This window comes from Heteronotia binoei, chromosome 15, assembly GCF_032191835.1.
Source record: "Heteronotia binoei isolate CCM8104 ecotype False Entrance Well chromosome 15, APGP_CSIRO_Hbin_v1, whole genome shotgun sequence".
Taxonomy (NCBI): Eukaryota; Metazoa; Chordata; class Lepidosauria; order Squamata; family Gekkonidae; genus Heteronotia; species Heteronotia binoei.
In genome coordinates this window covers 1,698,862-1,723,476 of record NC_083237.1, presented here as the reverse complement: position 1 = coordinate 1,723,476, position 24,615 = coordinate 1,698,862, and the positions used below count along the sequence as shown (strand labels likewise).

The 24,615-nt window shown below is 52.7% G+C and overlaps 1 protein-coding gene across 1 annotated transcript; it reads right to left on the bottom strand.

Moving 5' to 3' along the window:
* Nucleotides 1–470: 470 nt before the first annotated feature.
* On the bottom strand, nt 471–20,992 carry LOC132583798 (asialoglycoprotein receptor 1-like). The gene is made up of 9 exons (XM_060255470.1): nt 20,893–20,992; nt 17,154–17,246; nt 15,981–16,106; nt 10,316–10,411; nt 7,398–7,469; nt 6,901–6,993; nt 3,096–3,247; nt 2,826–2,932; nt 471–746 (listed from the first exon to the last, which is right to left on the bottom strand). The coding sequence occupies exons 2-9, from the start codon at nt 17,164–17,166 to the stop codon at nt 599–601; spliced, it is 807 nt and encodes a 268-aa protein (XP_060111453.1). The 5' UTR covers nt 17,167–17,246; nt 20,893–20,992; the 3' UTR covers nt 471–598.
* Nucleotides 20,993–24,615: the final 3,623 nt, after the last annotated feature.

Below are 24,615 nucleotides of genomic sequence, written 5' to 3'. Positions count from 1 at the left end.
ACTCCTGGTGAGGTGTAACCAGAGCAGAGTAAAGCGATACCATCACTTCATGTGGTCTGGATACTATACTTCTGTTGATACAGCCCCAAATTGCATTTGCCTTTTTAGCCACCACATCACACTGTTGGCTCATGTTCAGCGTATGGTCCATTAAGACCCCTAGATCCTTTTTGCACAGACTACTGCCAAGATGAGGAAGAAAGAACAGGAGACCCGTGAGCTTCTCGGTGGAGTTGTTTGTCTTCTTGGGAACAGAATCCCGGACTGGGTGGATTTCTCTGAGTCTGCTCTGACCGTGGCAAGTCTCATGACCCTGTGAGAGAGGCCGGCTTGCCCAGAAGGCCCCAGTGCGCTGCATTCATGGCTGCAGAGAGGCTGGAGGCCACTTTCCCAAGGGTGATGCTGGACAGCCTCCAGGCTGCCCCTCCAAACGCAGACCTGGCCCCACCCCAAGACACGGCCACACAGGCTGCCACACAACCATGCATTTATTTGCTCATGATCTCTCAGGGCCATTGGCCATGCACCAGGCAGCCCTCTCCCCCCTTTCCTGCCCTCCTCCTCCTAACGGTGCCTCCGGCCCGTGCTTCGGCAGAGCTCAACCTGTGAGGTTCATTTCGCACACCCAGCTGTATCGCTGACTGCTGTGCCCTTCACTCCACAGCCCATCCCGGTGGAGGTAGGCACATCTCGTCCGTTCGTTTGTGTCGCGGCCAAAGGTGTAGGGATGTCCGGGTTTCCAGTCTCTGGGATGGGGAAGCAAGGAGAAAGGGGGACCCTTGGCTGCAATCAGAGGCAACTGGTGGCATCTTGACTCTTTGTTTCACATTTGTTTAAAGTATGCAACAGGGTGGCCAAGCAGGGAAGAGGCCTACATCAGAGGGAGCTATAACCAGGACTTTGAACTTAAGAACATAAGAGAAGCCATGTTGGATCAGGCCAGTGGCCCATCCAGTTCAACAGTCTGGATCGCACAGTGGCCAAAAACAACTAGGTGCTATCAGGAGGTCCATCAGTGGGGCCAGGACACTAGAAGCCCTCCCACTGTTGCCCCTTCCTAAGCACCAAGAATACAGAGCGTCACTGCCCCAGACAGAGTTCCATCGATATGCTGTCGCTAATAGCAACTGATGGACTTCTGCTCCATATGTTTATCCAATCCCCTCTTGAAGCTGGCTGTGCTTGTAGCTGCCACCACCTCCTGTGGCAGTGAATTCCATGTGTTAATCACCTTTTGAGTGAAGAAGTGCTTCCTTTTATCCATTCTAACCTGACTGCTCAGCAATTTCATTGAGTGCCCACGAGTTCTTATACTCCGCTTGCGGAGAGGGCGGGATAGAAATTTAAAGTAGTAATAATAATAATAATAATAATAATAATAATATTGTGAGCAAAGGAGAAAAGGACTTCTTTCTCTACTTTCTCCATCCCATGCATAATCTTGTAAACCTCTATCATGTCACCCCGCAGTCGACGTTTCTCCAAGCTAAAGAGCCCCAAGCGTTTTAACCTTTTGGGAGCTCCTGCCAGCATGAAGGGCTGGCTGCAGTGACCAAGAGGTGAGTCTCCCTCTTCACATGCCCAGAGGCACTCTTCTTCATATCATAGTCCAGGAAGCAAAACCTAGTTGTGAGGTTCAGGGAGGGCTCTGAGATGCCCAGCCATCAGGCCAGGATCCAGACATGTCACTCTGGTGGCATTCATGTATTGCCAGGGCCAAAGTTCATTTCCAAATCTCTTCTTATTAAACACAAATGTTGCACCTTCCTCTTGATGCCGCCGTGAGGCCTGCATGCGCGCCCAATTAAAGCCTGAAGAGAGACCACAGATTTGGGCTGCTAACCCCAAACTTAAACCAGCGGCCCCCAACGTGATGGAGGGGGCAGGCACCATGGCACCTGCCAGCACTCTTCTTAGTAGGGTTGCCAAGTCCAATTCAAGAAATATCTGGGGACTCTGGGGGTGGAGCCAGGAGACTTTGGGGGAGGAGCCAGGAGACATTGGGGGAGGAGCCAGGAGACATTGGGGGCAGAGCCAAGATCAAGGCTGTGACAAGCATCATTGAACTCCAAAGGGAGTTCTGGCCATCACATTTAAAGGGACAACACACCTTTTCAATTCCTTCCTTCCATAGGAAATCATGAAGGATAGGGGCACCTTCTTTTGGGCTCATAGAATTGGACCCCCTCGTCCAATCTTCTTGAAACTTGGGGGGTATTTTGGGGAGAGGCACTAGACACTATACTGAAAATTTGGTGCCTCTACCCCAAAAAACAGCCCCCCAGAGCCCCAGATACCCGTGGATCAATTCTCCATGATTTTCTATGGGAATAAATCTCCATAGGGAATAACAGAGTTCCCAGCAGACATTCCCCTCCCCCCCCGCTTTCTGACGACCCTAAAGCAGGGGAGGGCTCCAAACCTGGGGATCCCCTGTCCCCACCTGGGGATTGGCAACCTTATCACTGCGACGGAAGATAAAGTTGCGGCAGCCGTTTTGTGACGGGCTCTGCCTCCTGAGGCAGCCATTTTGTGGCCATGCCCATCACCACACTGTGTCAGAATGCCAAAGTTAGCCTAATCTAATTCTGTTGGGGCCAGAGAACGTCTCCCTTGGAAGGCAGTTTGAGACATGAAGGAGAGAGGGGACCCTGAAGGCTGGCAGCGGCTGAGACCCATCGACCCCAGAACAGCAACACTCCCCCCCCCACACCCCAGCCTGCAACCTGGCACTCTATGACACTCCTTTCCAGGAATGACGCTGTCTGCCAAGCTCTTCCCAAACGCACTCCGTAGGCTACACCTGCGGCAGCCGCTGGACTCACATTCTACGAACGGTGTAAGTCGTCCCATCCACCCATTTCCAGTTCCCGCTGGCGTAGAACAGGCCGATCCAGGTGTAGCGAGGCTTCGTGCGCAGGGCCACAAATTGCTAGCAGGAGAGGGGAGGCAAACGGAGCAGCTTGTGAGTATCCACTGCCCCAAGACACACTGACACCGATTTCCCGCTAGCCTTACGTCAGTGGGAAATTGGTCTGAGAGTGGAGGAGGCAATAGTGCTCCCCCCCTGCCCCGTTGCTAACCAGGCCGCTCACCTGCTCCACGTAAGAGGTGATGGTCACCAGGTGGGCATCTTTGTCCTCGCAGTCAGCTTTGGCTTCCTCCCAGGACTTCTCCTGTTTGGAGACCCAGTAGCAACTCCTGCTGAAGGACTCCCAGCCTGCCAGGCAGCAGGGTGCGTTGCCAACTAGCAGGAAGGGCAAAGAAGAAGGCAGAGTTCACAAAATAGGCAGCCTCTCTCTTCCATCCGAACCCGAGGCTTGCCAATCCCCAGGTCCCAGTGGGGGGTTCTCCTGCTTTCCCAGGCTCCTTCCTACCCCCAGTCAGCTGGCCAGCAGGGGGGGGGGAAGCCCCGCCCCACAGCAGCTTACAATCTCCTATATCTTCTCCCCCCTATATCTTCTCCCCCCTGTGAGGTGGGTGGGGCTGACAGGGCTCTCACAGCAGCTGCCCTTTCAAAGACAGCCTCTGCCAGAGCTATGGCTGACCCAAGGCCATGCAAGCAGGTGCAGGTGGAGGAGTGGGGAATTGAACCCGGTTCTCCCAGATAAGAGTCTGCACACTTAACCACTACACCAAACTGGCTCTCGATATGTGGAGATCAATTCTCATAGGGTATAATGGGGAATTGATCTGGAGGTATCGGGGGCTCCAGGGGGGATATTTTTGAAGTAAAGGCACCACATTTTCAATATAGCAGCTAGTGCCTCTCCCCAAAATACCCCCCAAGTTTCAAAACGATTGGACCAGGGGGTCTAATTCTATGACCCCCAAAGAAAGTGCCCCTATCCCTCATGATTTCCTAGGGAACGAAGGCATTTAAAAAGGTGTGCGGTCCCTTTCAATGTGATGGCCAGAACTCCCTTGGAGTTCAATTATGCTTGTCACACCCTTGCTCCTGGCTCCGCTCCCAAAGTCTCCTGGCTCCAACCCCAAAGTCCCCAGATATTTCCTGAATTGGACTTGGCAACCCTACCATGCCCGGAGGCAGCAGGAGGGCAGGCTGGAGCTCAACAGTTAAAGGGGAGTCATTTGGGGTGTTTGCCCTCAGCAAAAGAGAGCCAGTTTGGTGTAGTGGTGAAGTGTGTGGACTCTTATCTGGGAGAACCGGGTTTGATTCCCCACTCCTCCACTTGCAGCTGCTGGAATGGCCTTGGGTCAGCCATAGCTCTGGCAGAGGTTGTCCTTGAAAGGGCAGCTGCTGTGAGAGCCCTCTCAGCCCCACCCACCTCACAGGGTGTCTGTTGTGGGGGAGGAAGGGAAAGGAGATTGTGAGCCACTCTGAGACACTTCGGAGTGGAGGGCGGGATATAAATCCAATATCTTCATCTACCTCACAGGGTGTCTGTTGTGGGGGAGGAAGGGAACGGAGATTGTGAGCCGCTCTGAGACTCTTCGGAGTGGAGGGCGGGATATAAATCCAATATCTTCATCTACCTCACAGGGTGTCTGTTGTGGGGGAGGAAGGGAACGGAGATTGTGAGCCGCTCTGAGACTCTTCGGAGTGGAGGGCGGGATATAAATCCAATATCTTCATCTACCTCACAGGGTGTCTGTTGTGGGGGAGGAAGGGAACGGAGATTGTGAGCTGCTCTGAGACTCTTCGGAGTGGAGGGCGGGATATAAATCCAATATCTTCATCTACCAAACAGGGTGTCTGTTGTGGGGGAGGAAGGGAAAGGAGATTGTGAGCCGCTCTGAGACTCTTCGGAGTGGAGGGCGAGATATAAATCCAATATCTTCATCTACCTCACAGGGTGTCTGTTGTGGGGGGAGGAGGGAAAGGAGATTGTGAGCCGCTCTGAGACTCTTCGGAGTGGAGGGCGGGATATAAATCCAATATCTTCATCTACCAAACAGGGTGTCTGTTGTGGGGGAGGAAGGGAAAGGAGATTGTGAGCCGCTCTGAGACTCTTCGGAGTGGAGGGCGAGATATAAATCCAATATCTTCATCTACCTCACAGGGTGTCTGTTGTGGGGGGAGGAGGGAAAGGAGATTGTGAGCCGCTCTGAGACTCTTCGGAGTGGAGGGCGGGATATAAATCCAATATCTTCATCTACCAAACAGGGTGTCTGTTGTGGGGGAGGAAGGGAAAGGAGATTGTGAGCTGCTCTGAGACTCTTCGGAGTGGAGGGCGAGATATAAATCCAATATCTTCATCTACCTCACAGGGTGTCTGTTGTGGGGGGAGGAGGGAAAGGAGATTGTGAGCTGCTCTGAGACTCTTCGGAGTGGAGGGTGGGATATAAATCCAATTCCTTCTTCTTCTTCACAAAGGACAGGGAGGAGGAGCGCCAAAGGAGAGGCTCAGAAAAGGGCCTGGAGAAGGAGGGGAGGGCTGGCACCTTGATGCCAGGAGAGAAGGAGGAGACTGGTGCATGTCGGCCTGAGGGGCCTGCCCTGATTCCACCCTTCCTGAGGAAGCCAGACCTGGACATCCAAGTCCTCCTGACCAGGCCCACCAGGGCCGACCCTGTTTCACTTCCAACAGCTGATGGGATCCTGGGTCAGCCAGGACGGGGCGTGGTCTGGAGTGGCTGGAGATATTTGGGAACCCTGGTCGGCCTGCTCTTAAACGAGGGCTCCGAGGTGGTGGCGGTGTCCAGGGGACGGGGAGCAGGAGTGTGACAATCCAGCTGTTGCTCGGGGTAGGGGAGATGGGCAAAGAGGCTGCCCGGGAAGCCCTTCGAGGGGGGAGTAGCAGATCTCCCAGCCTGACCTGGTCAGATCTGGGAAATGAGGCACAATGTTCCCTCTAAGCTGCAGAGTCTTGTGAGCAAAAATTCTACTTAGTTGTGAGCTACTGGCGTTAAAGTTCCGAGCTACTCTCAGCCCCACCCACCTCACAGGGTGTCTGTTGTCGGGGGGGAGAAGATACAGGAGATTGTAAGCCGCTCTGGGTCTCTGTGCTTGAAAGGGCAGCTTCTGTCAGAGCTCTCTCAGCCCCACCCACCTCACAGGGTGTCTGTTGTGGGGGAAGAAGATATAGGAGATTGTGAGCCACTCGGAATCTCTGATTCAGAGAGAAGGGTGGGGTATAAATCTGCAGTCTTCTTCTTCTGCATAAATTATTGTGCTCTGGGGCCATTTGTCCTGAGCTAAGACAAAAATCAAAGATTTCCGGTTTTCACGGCTGGCATCATCATTAGGGTTTGTAGAATCTTTTGGGCTCAAGTGCCGTGTTCTACTGGAGAAAGTTTTTTCTTCTGGAAGAAAAACTTTCTCCAGTAGAACACGGCACTTAAGCCCAAAAGATTCTACAAACCCCTAATAAGACAAAAATGTGTGAGCTGAAGGTTAAAAATCTGTGAGCCAGCTCACGCTAACTCAACCTAGCGGGAACACTGGCTAAACAGGGTCTGCCCTGGTCAGTACTTGGATGAGACACCACTCAGGAAGCCCAAAGTTGCTATGCAGAGGTGGTTTGCTGTTGCCCGCCTCAATATAGTGACCACAAACTCTTTTAGTGGTAGGCACAATGACTGTTTGGCCTAGAAAATGCTATAGAGTCACCATAACTTGGCTGCAACCTGATAGGACCTTCTGCCACCAACCTTCCTTTAGCAGTCCTTTACGTGCATCTTTTTAATCAACCCACTGTTAATGCAAGCCCCACGCCCCATCTGTCACATGATAGCTCAGAGAGGCATGCATGGTTCTCCCCTATTATGTTTTCACAACAACCCTGCAAGGCAGGCTATGCTGAGACAGCCAGCCAGGGAGCTCCACCCAGTGCCAAAGCAAGTCAAACTGGGGGGAACAGGAGGGAAGGTGTGATGGGCAGAGGTGGGCCTTCCTTTGGCAGTCCCATCCCTGCTCTTTCCAGGTGCTCTTCAGACCTGTCCGATTGTTCTTGATGTCCTGCAGGTTGCAATTCACAGCCTTGAGGGTGTTCCGCAGGCCGGCCACTTTGCCCTTGACGTCCGACTTCACTGGAGAGGGCAGACAGGAGAGGCGGAATCAGTCACGGAAGGAATTCTCGTGGTATCTTCTAGACCAGGGGTAGCTCTCCAGATGTTTTTTTGTCTACAACTCCCATCAGCCCCAGCCGGCATGGCCAATGGCTGGGGCTGATGGGAGTTGTAGGCAAAAAAAAGTCTGGAGAGCCACTGTTCCCTACCCCTGTTCTAGACTAACAAGGTTTTATGCCACGAAAACTTTGGCTATGATAACAGGTTGTCAGCCGGCAAAGTGACAGCTGAGGCACCGTCCAGGAAGGCTGCCTTGAGATCACCCCCAAATGCACCCCAAATCCCCCCTCACATGCACGACATGGTGCTGGCCCATGCCCTCCCGCCTTAGCCCCACCTTTGTCCACGGCTCCACCCTGACCCACCTTTGTCCATCTCGTCAGTCAGGCGTTTCACCATCTGGTCCAACTTGGCCAATGTCTTCAAGTCGTCTGTCTCTGTAATTAGTTCCAGAGGGCGTCCGTGTTGGTCAGCAGCAGAAGCGCCAGATTCGAGCCCAGGACATGTTTAGAGGTCAACAAGGTTTTGCGGGGAAGGAGCTTTTGAGAGTTAAAAGCCCCACCAAACAATGGGCACATCCACAAAACAATTGCCCTTTCATCACACCCCCTCCAGCCTAGAAATAGCAGCTCTCCAGCAGCCCTGGCCCCACTCAATGCACAGCAGCCAAGAAGGTCTGAGCGCCTGCTCTGGCTGCAATGCCACTGAGGATGTTCTCCGCAGCTGAGAACGAAACGTCTGGAAGGAAAACTTTCTCCAGTAGAACACGGCACTTGATTCTACAAACCCTAATAAAAGTTCCCTTCCTCAGGCAAAGGGAGCTCTGGGTTTCAGAAGCTTCTTCCCTGGGAATTGCTGGTCCCTATAACCTGCAGCCTGACTCAAATGCAGGTATCTTTGTAACGGGTACAGAAGGCTCTGGAAGCCCCACTCCCTGCAGTCTCCCTGCCCACATCATTCTGTTTCTCTGGTGCCCTCTTACCCTACCTTTCATCCCAGCAGTCTGGCATGGCACCCATGGCTGTCTCCTCCCTATGTGGTCCTCACCCAGTAGGGCTTGTGGTTAGCGAGTGGCCACCACTGGAAGGCCTGGATAACAGGTGAGTTCTGAGCCTTTCTGCAGAGCAGGCCTTGAGCGTGGGATGGAAGTCAAGGGCCTTCTTTCTTCCCCAGCAGCCTCCCCCTTTTCTCCACAGCCTCTGAACCTTTGTCTTCCCAGCATCTCGATAGTGCTGGTCTGAATCCGCTTTCTGGATGGCCAGGCTTCTCTGCTTCAGGCTCCTCAGCAATCCCACTGCCTCACCTGAACTGCAGTGAATGCAGCTTGGCTGGCTGGCTCCGAGCACAGCAAAACCCAAGCACCCTCCACTCCCCCGTCTCTGCCCTCCTTGCTCTTGTCTACTCACTCCAGACACTCTGGTTCGGGCTCAACAGCCATGGAAAGAGGCAGCCCTGTCTGAAATCTGAAAGCTTACAGTTCCATTAGTGTGTGTGTGTGTGTGTGTCTGTTTCTGAGTGTAAGGCACCTTTACACCTTTCAGTGCACTTGCAGCTGCTGGAATGGCCTTGGGTCAGCCATAGCTCTCGCAGAGTAGTCCTGGAAAGGGCAGCTTCTGGGAGAGCTCTCTCAGCGCCCCCCCCCCCACCTCACAGGGTGTCTGTTGTGGGGGAGGAAGATAAAGGAGATTGTAAGCTATTCTGAGATTCAGAGTGGAGGGTGGGATATAAATCCAACATCATCATCATCTTCTTCAAAATCCACTTGCAGTCACTAGTGCACTGAACGTGGATTGAAAGTGCATTGTTATGGGTGCATGAAGTGTGTGTGCGTGCCTGCGCAGTTGCCACAGGGCTCTTCCGGTTGAGGAGGATAACCACAAATGCAGCCTGACATGTGACCCAATGCTTGAAGGCGGTAGTTTCCAGCCTGCGTAGGTGTGTATATACACACACACATATACTGGCCACTGTGTAACACAGAGTGTTGGACTGGATGGGCCACTGGCCTGATCCAACATGGCTTCTCTTATGTTCTTATGTGACACAGAGTGTTGAACTGGATGGACCATCGGCCTGATCCAAAATGGCTTCTCTTATGTTCTTATGTGACCCAGAGTGTTGGACTGGAGGGGCCATTGGCCTGATCCAACATGGCTTCTCTTATGTTCTTATGTGACCCAGAGTGTTGGACTGGATGGGCCATTGGCCTGATCCAACATGGCTTCTCTTATGTTCTTCTGTGACACAGAGTGTTGGACTGGATGGACCATTGGCCTGATCCATCATGGCTTCTCTTATGTTCTTATGTGACCCAGAGTGTTGGACTGGATGGGCCATTGGCCTGATCCAACATGGCTTCTCTTATGTTCTTATGTGTGACACAAGAGTGTTGGACTGGATGGGCCACTGGCCTGATCCAACATGGCTTCTCTTATGTTCTTATGTGACACAGCGTGTTGGACTGGATGGGCCATTGGCCTGATTCAACATGGCTTCTCTTATGTGACACAGAGTGTTGGACTGGAGGGGCCATTGGCCTGATCCAACAGGGCTCCTCTTATGTTCTTATGTGACACAGAGTTTGGACTGGATGGGACATTGGCCTGATCCAGCATGGCTTCTCTTATGTTCTTTTGTGACTCAGAGTGTTGGACTGGAGGGGCCATTGGCCTGATCCAACAGGGCTTCCCTTATGCTCTTATGTGACACAGAGTGTTGGACTGGAGGGGCCACTGGCCTGATCCAACAGGGCTCCTCTTATGTTCTTATGTGACACAGAGTGTTGGACTGGATGGGCCATTGGCCTGATCCAACAGGGCTTCTCTTATGTTCTTATGTGACACAGAGTGTTGGACTGGAGGGGCCACTGGCCTGATCCAACAGGGCTCCTCTTATGTTCTTAGAATGCGCATAAGTTAATTCAGGAGCAGAGGAGAACCCAGGCAGATGGGTGGGAACAGAGTGGTGGCCTGTTATAATCATCAGATCCCCACCCCCGCCCAATGCACAACGCAATAGGCTCTGGCCCCCTCCCACCCCCACATTCTAGGGCAGGGGTGGCCAACGGTAGCTCGCCAGATATTTTTTGCCTACAACTCCCATCAGCCCCAGCCATTGGCCATGCTGGCTGGGGCTGATGGGAGTTGTAGGCAAAAAACATCTGGGGAGCTACCGTTGGCCACCCCTGTTCTGTGGGACCTGCTCTGGCTCTCCCTCCTCTCAGCCCCAGCAGCAGGGAAAAGGCTTTCTGTGGCCTCCTCCTCAGGAGGTTCCCTCGACTCACCCTTCTGTTGCAGAGCCTTCAGCTCTGTGGAGATGGAGCCATTGACCTTCTGGAGCACCACCTCCATCCTCTTCAGGTCGCTGCCAGCCCTGCGGCCTGGGGAGGGGCAAGGGGGGGGCACAGCCAGGTGAGATCAATGGAAAGCCAGAGGGTGGCCAGCACTGGGTGGGGAAATACCTGGAGATTTTGGGGGGTGGAGCCTGGGGAATGGGAAGCAGCGGGGACTTCAATGGAGTGAGAGTCCACCTTAAAAGGGGTCGTTTCCTCCCGGGGGTCTGCTCTCTGTCGCCTGCAGACTGCAGGTCATTTGTAATCCCTCCCAGCAGATCTCCAGACACCACCTGGAGGTTGGCAACCCTGGACCCAGCGTGCGGGGGGCTGACAGATGAGTGGCCCAATGAGGAAGGGGCCAGTCCAGCCCATGGTCTTCCCTCCTGGCATTTGTGACAGAGGGTGTGTGCTGTCTGGACCCCCCACGGTGGACCCTGCTGACAGCACATGCCTGGAGACACAGAAACAGAGAGCTGGAGGGGAACCCAAAGGGCATCTAGTTCAACCCCCTGCACAATGCAGGAAATCCACCCCCCACTCGTTCCAGAGACCCCTGATCTTTGCCCAGAGGAGTTATGGGTGTGCCTTGCTTGGGGGGTCAGCCTTGACCCCACTCCCCGCCCTTCCTAACCACCCCCCATGCTTCCACCCTCTCCCCCACTCCCTTGACCCTTCTCAGTCATCCTCACACACCTAAAACCCAGCCAGTCTCAGGCCCACATCTGTTCCTTCAACAGCCAGGCTCTTTGCTTCCTCCTGGCCTACTTGTGAGTCACAGACACAGCACAGAGGTCGCCTTAGAGAGTGGCCCTGTGGCCACATGGGAGCTTCTAGGCTGAACCATATTTTTCATGCAAACACAAACTGTGGTTTGGGGTAGCCTGGAGAACATCACACGCACACACACACACCCCGCATAGGCAAAGTGTGAGTTAGCAGTGGCCACACGTCTGGGTCCAAGGAGTGGGCTTCAACGCACAAAGTCATGTTGATGGCAAGCGATTCCCTGGCGGCTCAGGTGAGCCCCATCTCCTCAGATCTGGGAAGCTGTTGTGTACGTGGACCTGAATGAAGACTCTTGTGTGTGTTCCTGCCTGGCTCATTGGAGCCATAAGGACAAAGCTTGGGGACTCAGGAACAATGGACAGCAGGATCCAAGTACCTGTTGCCTTGATCCAATCACAAGCCCCTGGCCTGTCTGAATGACCCAATGGTGTGCTAGCATGGGAACCTTGATGAACCCCATTGGCCCAGTTCCTCAGTCTTAGGGTGCAGCCCTACACTCTGCTGTACCTAATAAAGAGCTACGATCACTACCACCTCCTCGTTGTATTGAACCCACTATATCTGTGGTGGCCAAAGGTAGCTCTCCAGTTGTCTTTTTTGCCTACAACTCCCGTCAGCCCCAGCCAGCATGGCTGCTGGGAGTTGTAGGCAAAACACATCTGGAGAGCTACCGTTGGCCACCCCTGCACTATATTATAGAAGCCAAGCAGCGTCAGCCTTGGTTAGGCCTGAGATGGGAGACTAGACCACCCAGGAGGAAGTCCAGGGGTGCTACGCAGAGGCAGGCGAGGGGACACCACCTCCGAATCTCTCATTGAGGGGTCACCATAAGTCAGCTGCAACTGGACAACAACACAAGAGGTTATGCCCTCCTGTTCCCCTAATGTGAAGCTTTCAATGTTGGTCTCCCTGCCTCCATAGCATCCTCCCAACAACAAGCTTGTGGGGTGGGCTGGGCCAAGAATGAGAGGCTGGGCAGAGTCATCCTGTGAGTTTCATCAACTGGAGGGTTTGAAAATGCAATTTGGGGCTGTATCAACAGAAGTCTAGTGTCCAGATCACATGATGTGATGGTATCGCTTTGCTCTGCTCTGGTAAGACCTCACCTGGAGTCTTGTGTTCAGTTTCGGGCACCACATTTTAAGAAGGATACAGAAGCTGGAATGGGTCCAGAGAAGGGTGACGAAGATGGTGAGGGGTCTGGAGAGCAAGACCTATGAGGAAAGGTTGAAGGAGCTGGGGATGTTTAGCCTGGAGAGGAGGCGGCTGAGAGGTGATAGGATCACCATCTTCAAGTACTTGAAGGGCTGTCCTATAGAGGATGGTGTGGGATTGTTTTCTGTGGCCCTAGATGGTAGGACCAGAACTAATGGTAAGACCTCACCTGGAGTCTTGTGTTCAGTTTTGGGCATCACATTTTAAGAAGGATCTAGACAAGCTGGAACGGGTCCATAGGAGGGCAACGAAGATGGGGAGGGGTCTAGAGACCAAGTTCTGTGAGCTGGGCATGTTTAGCCTGGAGAGGAGGCTGAGGGGTGATAGGATCACCATCTTCAAGTACTTGAAGGGCTGTCCTATAGAGGATGGTGTGGAATTGTTTTCTGTGGCCCCAGAAGGTAGGACCAGAACCAATGGGTTGAAATTAAATCAAAAACGTTTCCGGCTCAACATTAGGAAGAACTTCCTGACTGTGAGAGCAGTTCCTCAGTGGAACAGGCTTTCTCGGGAGGTGGTGGGCTCTCCTTTCTTGGAGGTTTTTAAACAGAGGCTAGATGGCCATCTGACAGCAATGAAGATCCTGTGAATTTATGGGGAGGTGTTTTTGAGTTTCCTGCATTGTGCAGGGGGTTGGACTAGATGACCCAAGAAGTCCCTTCCAACTCTATGATTCTATCATTCTATGAATCTCAGTTCCCCCCAGTCCTGACCGGCTGCTTTAGCCACATTTCCCAACATGCCACCCTTCCCTTCTAATGCCCCTGTATAAATCGATGGTGCGGTCTCATTTGGAATACAGTGTACAATTTTGGTCACCGCACTTCAAAAAAGACATTATAGCATTGGAAAAAGTGCAGAAAAGGGCAACTAGAATGATTCAAGGGTTGGAACACTTTCCTTATGAAGAAAGGTTAAAATGCTTGGGGCTCTTTAGCTTGGAGAAACATCGACTGCGGGGTGACATGACAGAGGTTGACAAGATGATGCCTGCGATGGAGAAGGTAGAGAAAGAAGTCCTTTTCTCCCTTTCTTACAATACAAGAACTCGTGGGCATTCGATGAAATTGCTGAGCAGTTGGGTTAGAACGGATAAAGGAAGTACTTCTTCACCCAAAGGGTGATTAACATGTGGAATTCACTGCCACAGGAGGTGGTGGCAGCTACAAGCATAGCCAGCTTTGAGAGGGGATTGGATAAAAATATAGAGCAGAGGTTAGGCTTCCCAACCCTCCCGCCCTGGCGGGGGACCCCAGGGTTTCCACCCTCTTCCCCCGCTCCCCAAAAAAATGTAAGCGGGGGGAAAGGAGGGAAATGGCGCCGGGGAGCATGGCGAGTCGCCCGGAGGCCGCCGCACCGCTGCCACCCCCTCCCCGCCCACCGCAGTTGCTCCTCCGAGATGGGCCCAGGCTGAGCCCATCTCGGAGGAGCAGCCAAGAGATGGCAGCAGCGCAGGGGAGGGCGAGGCAGGCCAGGAGCATGGCGAGCCACGAATTCGGGCCCTTCTAGGACCCGGACTTGTGGCTCGCCACGCTCCCGGCCCGCCTCCACCCCCCCCTCCGCTTCCACCCCAGAGGCGGAGCGGGCGAGGTGGCTGCGGCGCGGCGGCCTCTTCTCTGCTCGCCGTGGCTGCTCCTCCGAGATGGGCTCAGCCTGAGCCCATCTCGGAGGAGCAGCACGGTGAGCGGAGAAGAGGCGGCAGCTGCGGGGCGGCTCGCCACGCTCCCCGGCGCCGTTCCCCCCCCTCCCCTAGCTCCACCCCAGTGTCTCCTGGCTCCACCCCCAAAGTCCCCAGATATTTCTGGGGTTCGACTTGGCAACCCTAGCAGAGGTCCATCAGTGGCTATTAGCCACAGCATATTGTTGGAATTGCCTGGGGCAGTGATGCTCTGTATTCTTGATGCTTTTTTGGGGGGGGGGGGGGAGGTGCAAAGTGGAAGGGCTTGTAGCCCCACTTTTAACCTCTTGATGGCACTTGGTTTGTTTCTTTTTTTGGCCCCTGTGTGACACAGAGTGTTGGACTGGATGGGCCATTGGCCTGATCCAACATGGCTCCTCTTATGTTCTTATGTGACACAGAGTGTTGGACTGGATGGGCCATTGGCCTGATCCAACATGGCTTCTCTTCTGTTCTTATGTGACCCAGAGTGTTGGACTGGATGGGCCACTGGCCTGATCCAACAGGGCTTCTCTTATGTCCTTATGTGACACAGAGTGCTGGACTGGATGGGCCATTGGCCTGATCCAACATGGCTTCTCTTATGTTCTTATGTGACATAGATTGTTGGATGGGCCATTGGCCTGATCCAACATGGCTTCTCTTATGTTCTTATGTGACACAGAGTGTTGGACTGGAGGGGCCATTGGCCTAATCCAACAGGGCTTCCCTTATGTTCTTATGTGACACAGAGTGTTGGACTGGATGGGCCATTGGCCTGATCCAACAGGGCTTCTCTTATGTTCTTATGTGACTCAGAGTGTTGGACTGGATGGGCCATTGGCCTGATCCAACAGGGCTTCTCTTATGTTCTTATGTGACTCAGAGTGTTGGACTGGATGGGCCATTGGCCTGATCCAACATGGCTTCTCTTCTGTTCTTATGTGACCCAGAGTGTTGGACTGGATGGGCCACTGGCCTGATCCAACAGGGCTTCTCTTATGTCCTTATGTGACACAGAGTGCTGGACTGGATGGGCCATTGGCCTGATCCAACATGGCTTCTCTTATGTTCTTATGTGACATAGATTGTTGGATGGGCCATTGGCCTGATCCAACATGGCTTCTCTTATGTTCTTATGTGACACAGAGTGTTGGACTGGAGGGGCCATTGGCCTAATCCAACAGGGCTTCCCTTATGTTCTTATGTGACACAGAGTGTTGGACTGGATGGGCCATTGGCCTGATCCAACAGGGCTTCTCTTATGTTCTTATGTGACTCAGAGTGTTGGACTGGATGGGCCATTGGCCTGATCCAACATGGCTTCTCTTCTGTTCTTATGTGACCCAGAGTGTTGGACTGGATGGGCCACTGGCCTGATCCAACAGGGCTTCTCTTATGTCCTTATGTGACACAGAGTGCTGGACTGGATGGGCCATTGGCCTGATCCAACATGGCTTCTCTTATGTTCTTATGTGACATAGATTGTTGGATGGGCCATTGGCCTGATCCAACATGGCTTCTCTTATGTTCTTATGTGACACAGAGTGTTGGACTGGATGGGCCATTGGCCTGATCCAACATGGCTTCCCTTATGTTCTTATGTGACACAGAGTGTTGGACTGGATGGGCCTTTGGCCTGATCCAACATGGCTTCTCTTATGTTCTTATGTGACACAGAGTGTTGGACTGGATGGGCCATTGGCCTGATCCAACATGTCTTCCCTTATTTTCTTATGTGACACAGAGTGTTGGACTGGATGGGCCATTGGCCTGATCCAACATGGCTTCCCTTATGTTCTTATGTGACACAGAGTGTTGGACTGGATGGGCCATTGGCCTGATCCAACATGGCTTCTCTTATGTTCCCTTCCCTTCCCCCCAACCCCAGTCCCTTTCCCGTCTTTCCCCCCTCTGCCCACCCCAGCTGGGCATGCTTCCCACAGGGCCACTCACCCAGGACGCCAAAGATGACAGTCAGGAGGCCCATCAGGGTGATGACTCCCAGTAGAGCCAGGATGAGACGGCTGCCGGGGCAGACGCGTTGCAACCAGGACTGGTGGGGAGGGAATCCCGTGGCGCCTGAGAAAAGGGGCAGGGGACAATGACCACCTATAGATGCCCTTTTTGACCCAATGGCCTGCCTCCTCCCCCCACTTCAGCACACAAAAAGGGCACCCAGGCGCTGGGGTGCCAGCCTCCATGTGGGGCCTGGACATCTGCTTTTATAGCTGATCTCCAGCTGGCAGAGATCAGCTCCCCCGGAGAAAATGGCTGCTTTGGAGGGGGCATTGTGCCATGCTGAAGCCCCTCCCCTCCACCAAACCCCCGCCTCCCGGATCCACCCCCAAAGTCTCCAGGCAACCCTATGTTGGTCCCAAGGAAGCTAGTTATTCCACTCTAGACCAACATAGATACCCTTTAGGGTTGCCAGTACCTAGTTGGGAACAGGGGATCCCTTGGTTTGGAGGTCCTCCCCCTGCTTCCGTGTCATCAGAAAGTGGGGGGGGGCAGTGTCTGCTGAGCACTGCATTATACCCATGAGACTGGTCCCCATAGGGTATAATGGAGATTTGATCCGTGGGTATCTGAGGCTCTGGGAGGGTTGATTTTCGAAGTAGAGGCACCAAATTTACAGCATAGCATCCGGTGCCTCTCCTCAAAACACCCGCCAAGTTTCAAAAGGATTGGACCAGGGGGTCCAATTCTATGAGCTCCAAAAGAAGGTGCCCCTATCCATTATTTCCAGTGGAAGGAAGGCATTTAAAGGGAGTGTGGTCCCATTAACTGTGATGGCCAGAACCCCCTTGGGAGTTCAGTTGTGCTTGTTACTGCCTTGCTCCAGACTCCAGCCTCAAAGTCCCCAGATATTTCTTGAGTCAGACTGGCAACCCTCTTAAAACCTCTCTGTGTTCACAGCATGCACCACAAAACAGGGACATGTGATCTGGGGGGTTTCCAGCTTGGGAAGACCAGCCAGGAGGAAAGGAGGGGGAAACAGGAAGGGAAAGGAGTTGGGGCTTGTGAAAGGAGGAGCAGGGGGGCAGGGTAGGGGGAAACCATGGCAAGCGTCAATCACAGATGTGAGGGGCACAGATGGTGCTGCGTCCCTCCATTTCTCCTGCACACCTCTTTTAAGCATCTTGTTCTGCCCTCTGCTCCAGGCGGGGTTAATGCTTTAGGAGTTCTTGGTCATCAACGTCTGGAGGGGATGTGAGAAACCTGAAATCAGAAAACAAGAGAGTGAGGAGCCATGTGTGGGGTGAAAGCACACTCTCCACCCTGCTTTCCCAGTGACTGGCTGGACTTTGAGTCAGTACAGTTTTAGCCCCCCCCCCATAAGTCCCACTGCCCCACTTGAAGAAGATGATATTGGATTTATATCCCGCCCTCCACTCCGAAGAGTCTCAGAGCGGCTCACAATCTCCTTTCCCTTCCTCCCCCACAACAGACACCCTGTGAGGTAGATGAAGATATTGGATTTATATCCTGCCCTCCACTCCGAAGAGTCTCAGAGCGGCTCACAATCTCCTTTACCTTCCTCCCCCACAACAGACACCCTGTGAGGTAGATGAAGATATTGGATTTATATCCTGCCCTCCACTCCGAAGAGTCTCAGAGCGGCTCACAATCTCCTTTCCCTTCCTCCCCCACAACAGACACCCTGTGAGGTAGATGAAGATATTGGATTTATATCCTGCCCTCCACTCCGAAGAGTCTCAGAGCGGCTCACAATCTCCTTTCCCTTCCTCCCCCACAACAGACACCCTGTGAGGTAGATGAAGATATTGGATTTATATCCTGCCCTCCACTCCGAAGAGTCTCAGAGCGGCTCACAATCTCCTTTCCCTTCCTCCCTCACAACAGACACCCTGTGAGGTAGATGAAGATATTGGATTTATATCCCGCCCTCCACTCCGAAGAGTCTCAGAGCGGCTCACAATCTCCTTTCCCTTCCTCCCCCACAACAGACACCCTGTGAGGTAGATGAAGATATTAGATTTATATCCCACCCTCCACTCCGAAGAGTCTCAGAGCGGCTCACAATCTCCTTTACCTTCCTCCCACTCAACAGATACCCTGTGAGGTAGATGAAGATAATGGATTTATATCCCGCCCTCCACTCCGAAGAGAGAGTGGCTCACAATCTCCTTTCCCTTCCTCCCCCACAACAGACACCCTGTGAGGTAGATGAAGATATTGGATTTATATCCCGCCCTCCACTCTGAAGAGTCTCAGAGCAGCTCACAATCTCCTTTCCCTTCCTCCCCCACAACAGACACCCTGTGAGGTGGGTGGGGCCGAGAGGGCTCTCACAGCAGCTGCCCTTTCAAGGACAACCTCTGCCAGAGCTATGGCTGACCCAAGGCCATTCCAGCAGGTGCAAGTGGAGGAGTGGGGAATCAAACCCGGTTCTCCCAGATAAGAGAGCTATAGCTGACCCAAGGCCATTCCAGCAGCTGCAAGTGGAGGAGTGGGGAATCAAACCCGGTTCTCCCAGATAAGAGAGCTATGGCTGACCCAAGGCCATTCCAGCACCTGCAAGTGGAGGAGCGGGGAATCAAACCCGGTTCTCCCAGATAAGAGAGCTCTGGCTGACCCAAGGCCATTCCAGCAACCGCAAGTGGAGGAGTGGGGAATCCAAGCCGGTCCTCCCAGATAAGAGAGCTCTGGCTGACCCAAGGCCATTCCAGCAGCTGCAAGTGGAGGAGTGGTGAATCAAACCGGTTCTCCCAGATAAGAGAGCTCTGGCTGACCCAAGGCCATTCCAGCAGCTGCAAGTGGAGGAGTGGGGAATCAAACCCGGTTCTCCCAGATGAGAGAGCTATGGCTGACCCAAGGCCATTCCAGCAGGTGCAAGTGGAGGAGTGGGGAATCAAACCCGGTTCTCCCAGATAAGAGAGCTCTGGCTGACCCAAGGCCATTCCAGCAGCTGCAAGTGGAGGAGTGGGGAATCAAACCCGGTTCTCCCAGATGAGAGAGCTATGGCTGACCCAAGGCCATTCCAGCAGGTGCAAGTGGAGGAGTGGGGAATCAAACCCGGTTCTCCCAGATAAGAGAGCTATGGCTGACCCAAGGCCATGCCAGCAGGTGCAAGTGGAGGAGTGGGGAATCAAACCCGGTTCTCCCAGATAAGAGCGCTCTGGCTGACCCAAGGCCATTCCAGCAGCTGCAAGTGGAGGAGCGGGGAATCAAACCCGGTTCTCCCAGATAAGAGCGCTCTGGCTGACCCAAGGCCATTCCAGCAGGTGCAAGTTGTGGGTAATCAAACCCGGTTCTCCCAGTTAAGAGTCCACCCACTTAACCACTACACCAAACTGGCTCTTGCAGGATTGCCAGCTCCAGGTTGTGAATACCTGGGCATTTGGGGGATGGAGCCTCAATGGTTTGGGGAGGGGAAGGGCCTCCAGCGGGTATAATCCCACAGAGCCCAACCTCCAAAGCAGCCATTTTCTCCAGGGGAACAAATCTTATCTGGCGATCAGTGGTAATTCCAGATCTCCAGGTCCCACCTGGAGGCTGGCAACCCTATGTGGGCCTCCTGGTGAATGGATGTATTTCATGTTATATGTGGGAGGGGATTCTCCTGTTGAAGCACCTGGCCTGCAAGATCACAGTCCAAATGTACTACTTTGCCTCCCCCCCGCATTAAGATTTTGCTTACCTCAACCAAAATGCAGGTTATATTTTTGAACATATTCCTAATAATTTGCCATATTTGCTTTCAAAAGCAAACTGTTGTTAACATCCCCCTCTTAAAGGGAATGTTAGCAGCAGCATTCTTTTTAAAAAGCAAAGCTGTCTAGATCTGGAAGAAGAAGACACACACACCCTCCAATGGCAACAGATGGCTGTGGACTGTCAAATACTTTGTCAACCCTAAAGGTAATTTCTTCAGCCAGCAAAAGGCAGATTAAATTTGACTTCATAACTGTCATCGGCTCGGATATGCAAGTTCGTTTCTTAGTCTCCATCCTGCGTTGTCTAATATTGTCAAATGCAGCTGATTTGACAACCCTTGGACAGCTGGGGATGTTCTGAAATTCCAAATTTCATAATATAACCAATGTTCCCTCTAAGCTGCAGAGTCTTGTGAGCAAAAATTCTATTTTGTGAGCGACTGGCATTCAAGTTGTGAGCTGCTGCATCAATTGGTGGGCTCTGGGGCCATTTTTCCTGAGCCAAGACAAGAATGTGTCTTCCAATATAATTTGGAAATATCAAAAAAGAGAAGAAGACAGGAAGTGGGACCAGAAAAGTACGTTGTCTTGTCCAGAAGACCAATCAGCACCCAGAGTTTCCTTGTCCTGCTGGAACCTGCTTAGATATACAAGAAGTACCTCCAGTGTCATTGTGGAAGTCATTTAACTTTGAAACAATTTTGATCCCAGTTTTCTAATCTAGGGTTGCCAACTCTGAGTGAGGGCATTCCTGGAGATTTGGAGGTAGAGCCTGGGTGGGCAGGGTTTGGGGAAGGGAGGGGAGGGACCTCGGGGGAGCTTACCCTCTGAAGCAACCATATTGTCCAGGCGAACTGATCTCTGTAGTCTGGAGATACAGTTGTAATCCTGGGAGGTTTCCAGGCCCCACCTGGTAGTTGGCAGCCTTAACTGGACCAAGCACTCAATGGGTAAGCACAGACACAAAATTCCTACAATTGCTCCAGTTCCTGAACTGTCCAGTTGTTGCACCAGACCACAAAACTGAGAACTACAAACAACTTCCCCTTGTGAAGTTACACCAGCTAAGTCTGTGGTACCGTCCAATGTGATTCCACAAGAACACACATTCACACTTTTCCCAAACTACAGCAGGGTAGGGGAGTGCATGCAAACTGGGCTGGGGGAGGACCCAGTTCCTTGTTTACCTCTTGCCTTCTTTCCCTGGGGCTCACGCTCTGGGGTAGACTTCCTTGTCCTTTTCCCCCTGGCTGTGCTCTCCCTACTCCAGTGTCCTTTGAACTGTCAACAGTTCCAGAAGCGAGAAGAGATGCCAGCTCCACCAAAGAGGCCCTGCTTCCTTCCCCTCCTCCCGGAGTGTGCCCACACAGTTGGGCAGGCTCCAGCTGGAGTGGGGAGAGCGCAGGGTGCGGGGGGGGGGGGGGAAGGATTTTAGCAGGAAGGACAAGACTTTGTCTTCCAGGGGCCACCAAGAGCTCCCATAGAGGCCAGTGGCTGTTGTGCTGGACACATGAAGCTATCTTCTACTGAATCAGACCCTCAGCCCATCAAGGTCAGAATTGTCTACTCTGGCTGGCAGCAGCTCTCCAGGGTCTCCAGAAAAGAGGTCTTTCCCCATCACCTACTGCCGGGCCTTTTAACTGGACATGCTGGGAAATGAACCCGAGACTTTCTGCGTGCCAAGCTGATGCTCTACCACTGAGCCATGGCCCTTCCCAACACACAAAGCTGCCTTGTCCATCAAGGTCAGTCTTGTCTACTCAGACTGGCAGCTGTTCTGCAGGATCTCGGGCTAAGGATTTTCGCACCACTTATCCTTGGAGACCAAGTCCTATGAGGAAAGGTTGAAGGAGCTGGGGATGTTTAGCCTGGAGAGGAGGTGGCTGAGAGGTGATAGGATCACCATCTTCAAGTACTTGAAGGGCTGTCCTATAGAGGATGGGGTGGAATTGTTTTCTGTGGCCCTGGAAGGTAGGACCAGAACCAATGGGTTGAAATTACATCAAAAGAGTTTCTGGCTCAAGATTAGGAAGAACTTCCAGTCCATTAGAACGATTCCTCAGTGGAACAGGCTTCCTTGGGAGGTGGTGGGCTCTCCTTCCTTGGGGGTTTTTAAACAGAGGTGAGATGGCCATCTGACAGCAATGAAGATCCTGTGAATGTAGGGGGAGGTATTTGTGAGTTTCCTGCCTTGTGAAGGGGGTTGGACTAGATGACCCTAGAGGTCCTTTCCAACGCTATGATCCTATGAAATTAAATCAAAAGAGTTTCCGGCTCAACATTAGGAAGAACTTCCTGACCATTAGAGTGATTCCTCAGTGGAAAAGGCTTCCTCCTTGGGAAGTGGTAGGCTCTCCTTCCTTGGAGGTTTTTCAACAGAGGCTGGATGGCCATCTGACAGCAGTGGAGATCCTGTGAATGTAGAAGTTTCCGGCTCAAGATTAGGAAGAACTTCCTGTCCGTTAGAACGATTCCTCAGTGGAATAGGCTTCCTCGGGAGGTGGTGGGCTCTCCTTCCTTGGAGGTTTTTTAAACGGAGGCGAGATGGCCATCTGACAGCAATGAAGATCCTGTGAATTGAGGGGGAGGTGTCTGTGAGTTTTCTGCATTGTGCAGGGGGTTGGACTAGAAGACCCTAAAGGTCCCTTCCAACTCTATGATTCTATGATACTGTCTGGATCTTTTAGCTGGAGATACTGGGATTGAACCTGGGACCTTCTGCAGGCCAAGCAGAAGTTCTAGCACTGAGTCATGGCCCCTTCTTCTTGGCCAATTCCATCCACACAAAAATGGTTGGTTTGTTGCACTGGAAGAAGGCTGTGCTCTCAGATGAATGGAGTGGTCGGATCCAGCTCAGCATCCATCACTCCTTGCATACAAAGGCAACAGAAGGCCTGATGCAGAAGTGCTTCTTTCTGGTCTCATCAGGGCACAAGATGAGCCTTCCTAGATCAGACCAAGGTGAGTCCGGCTAGTCCAGAACCTGTTTTTCCACAATGGTCAACGAGATGTCCTCACAGGGGCAGGAAGGTAAGAGACAAGGCAAGAGACCTCCCTGCTCCCTGCACCCCAGAATGCAGATGGGCAGTTCTGCCAAGCGTTTCTGGAGCCCTGCCTTGTTCTCTTGGTCTCTCTGCTTCCCTTGTACAGCCATCTAAGCTACCAGCAGTGAATTCCATATGTTGGTTATGCATCCATATGTTGAGAGCCAGTTTGGTGCAGTGGTTAAGTGAGCGGACTCTTATCTGGGAGAACCGGGTTTGATTCCCCACTCCTCCACTTGCAGCTGCTGGAATGGCCTTGGGTAAGCTGTAGTTCTCCCAAAAGTTGTCCTTGAAAGGGCAGCTTCTGGGAGAGCTCTCTCAGCCCCACCTGCCTCACAGGGTGTCTGTTGGGGAGGAAGATAAAGGAGATTGTGAGCTGCTCTGAGGCTCTGTCCTTGAAAGGCCGGCTTCTGGGAGAGCTCTCTCAGCCCCACCTGCCTCACAGGGTGTCTGTTGGGGAGGAAGATAAAGGAGATTGTAGGCTGCTCTGAGGCTCTGTCCTTGAAAGGCTGGCTTCTGGGAGAGCTATCTCAGCCCCACCTGCCTCACAGGGTGTTTGTTGTGGGAGAGGAAGGTAAAGGAGATTGTGAGCTGCTCTGAGGTTCTGTCCTTGAAAGGCCAGCTTCTGGGAGAGCTCTCTCAGCCCCACCTGCCTCTCAAGGTGTCTGTCGTGGGGGAGGAAGATAAAGGAGATTGTAGGCTGTTCTGAGGCTCTGTCCTTGAAAGGCCGGCTTCTGGGAGAGCTCTCTCACCCCCACCTGCCTCACAGGGTGTCTGTCGTGTGGGAGGAAGGGAAAGGAGATTGTAGGCTGCTCTGAGACTCTGAGATTCAGAGTGGAGGGCGGGATATAAATCCAATATCATCTTCATCTTCTTCTTCATTAGGTGCCCGGATCGCCTGCCCACTGACTTCACTGGGTGAATTCTAATGTTATGGGAGAGGGAGAAAAAAGGGTTCTGTCTAACCACAACGTTTGATTCAGTTCTGACAACTCATCTGAAAATAGCAGCTCCAGCCTGGGAAACTGCCCTGCATTTTTGGCAGAGAAGATCCACACAAAGGCCTTAGTGAGTTCCTCTGCCATCATCCTTGTGTGGTTCTTTCATACTCCTCCTTCCATCCTCCTAGGGCAGGGGTCCCCAAACTCTTCGAGCCTGAAGGCACCTTCTGAATTCTGACAGTATTAAGGCTCCCAGCTTCCAGGTGGTTAAAAAATAATAGGTACCATGCTATATTGTTACCTATTATTTTCTACTCACTAATTTCGTCACCCTATCTTCCAGATTGCGGCTGGAGATCTCCTGGGGCTACAACTGATCTCCAGGTGACAGATACCAGTTCTTTGGGAGAAAATGGCGACTCTGAAAGGTGGACTCTGTGGCATTACACCTTGTTGAAGTCCCGCCCCTTCCCAAACCACACCTTTCTCAGGCTCCACCCCCAAAATCTCCAGGTATTTCCTTACCCAGAGCTGGCGACCCCTACACAGCAGCCACAAAATGGCTGCCAGAGGAGGTGGAATGGCAGCTGAGGCCTGCCTTCAGTTTAAGGTTCTACACCTCTGAGGTTTCCTTGTCTGAAATCAAATTTGTATTGGGCATTTGTGGCAAGAAGAATTGCAGACTTATACCCTGCCCTTCTCTCTGAATCAGAGACTCAGCACAGTTTACAATCGCCTTTATTTTCTTCCCCTACAACAGATACCCTGTGAGGTGGGTGGGGCTGAGAGGGCTGTCACAGCAGCTGCCCTGTCAAGGACAACTCCTACGAGAGCTCTGGCTAACCCAAGGCCATTCCAGCAGGTGCAAGTGGAGGAGTGGGGAATCAAACCCGGTTCTCCCAGATAAGAGTGCACGCACTTAACC

Bases quoted from the DNA above. Each gene is read 5' to 3' on its own strand.
- LOC132583798 (XM_060255470.1), bottom strand. The intron at 6,994-7,397 runs GTGGGTCAGGGT...TGCCCTCTCCAG, and splicing joins GACTGACGAGATGGACAAAG to TGAAGTCGGACGTCAAGGGC. The intron at 747-2,825 runs GTGAGTCCAGCG...TCCCCATCCCAG, and splicing joins ACTTACACCGTTCGTAGAAT to AGACTGGAAACCCGGACATC.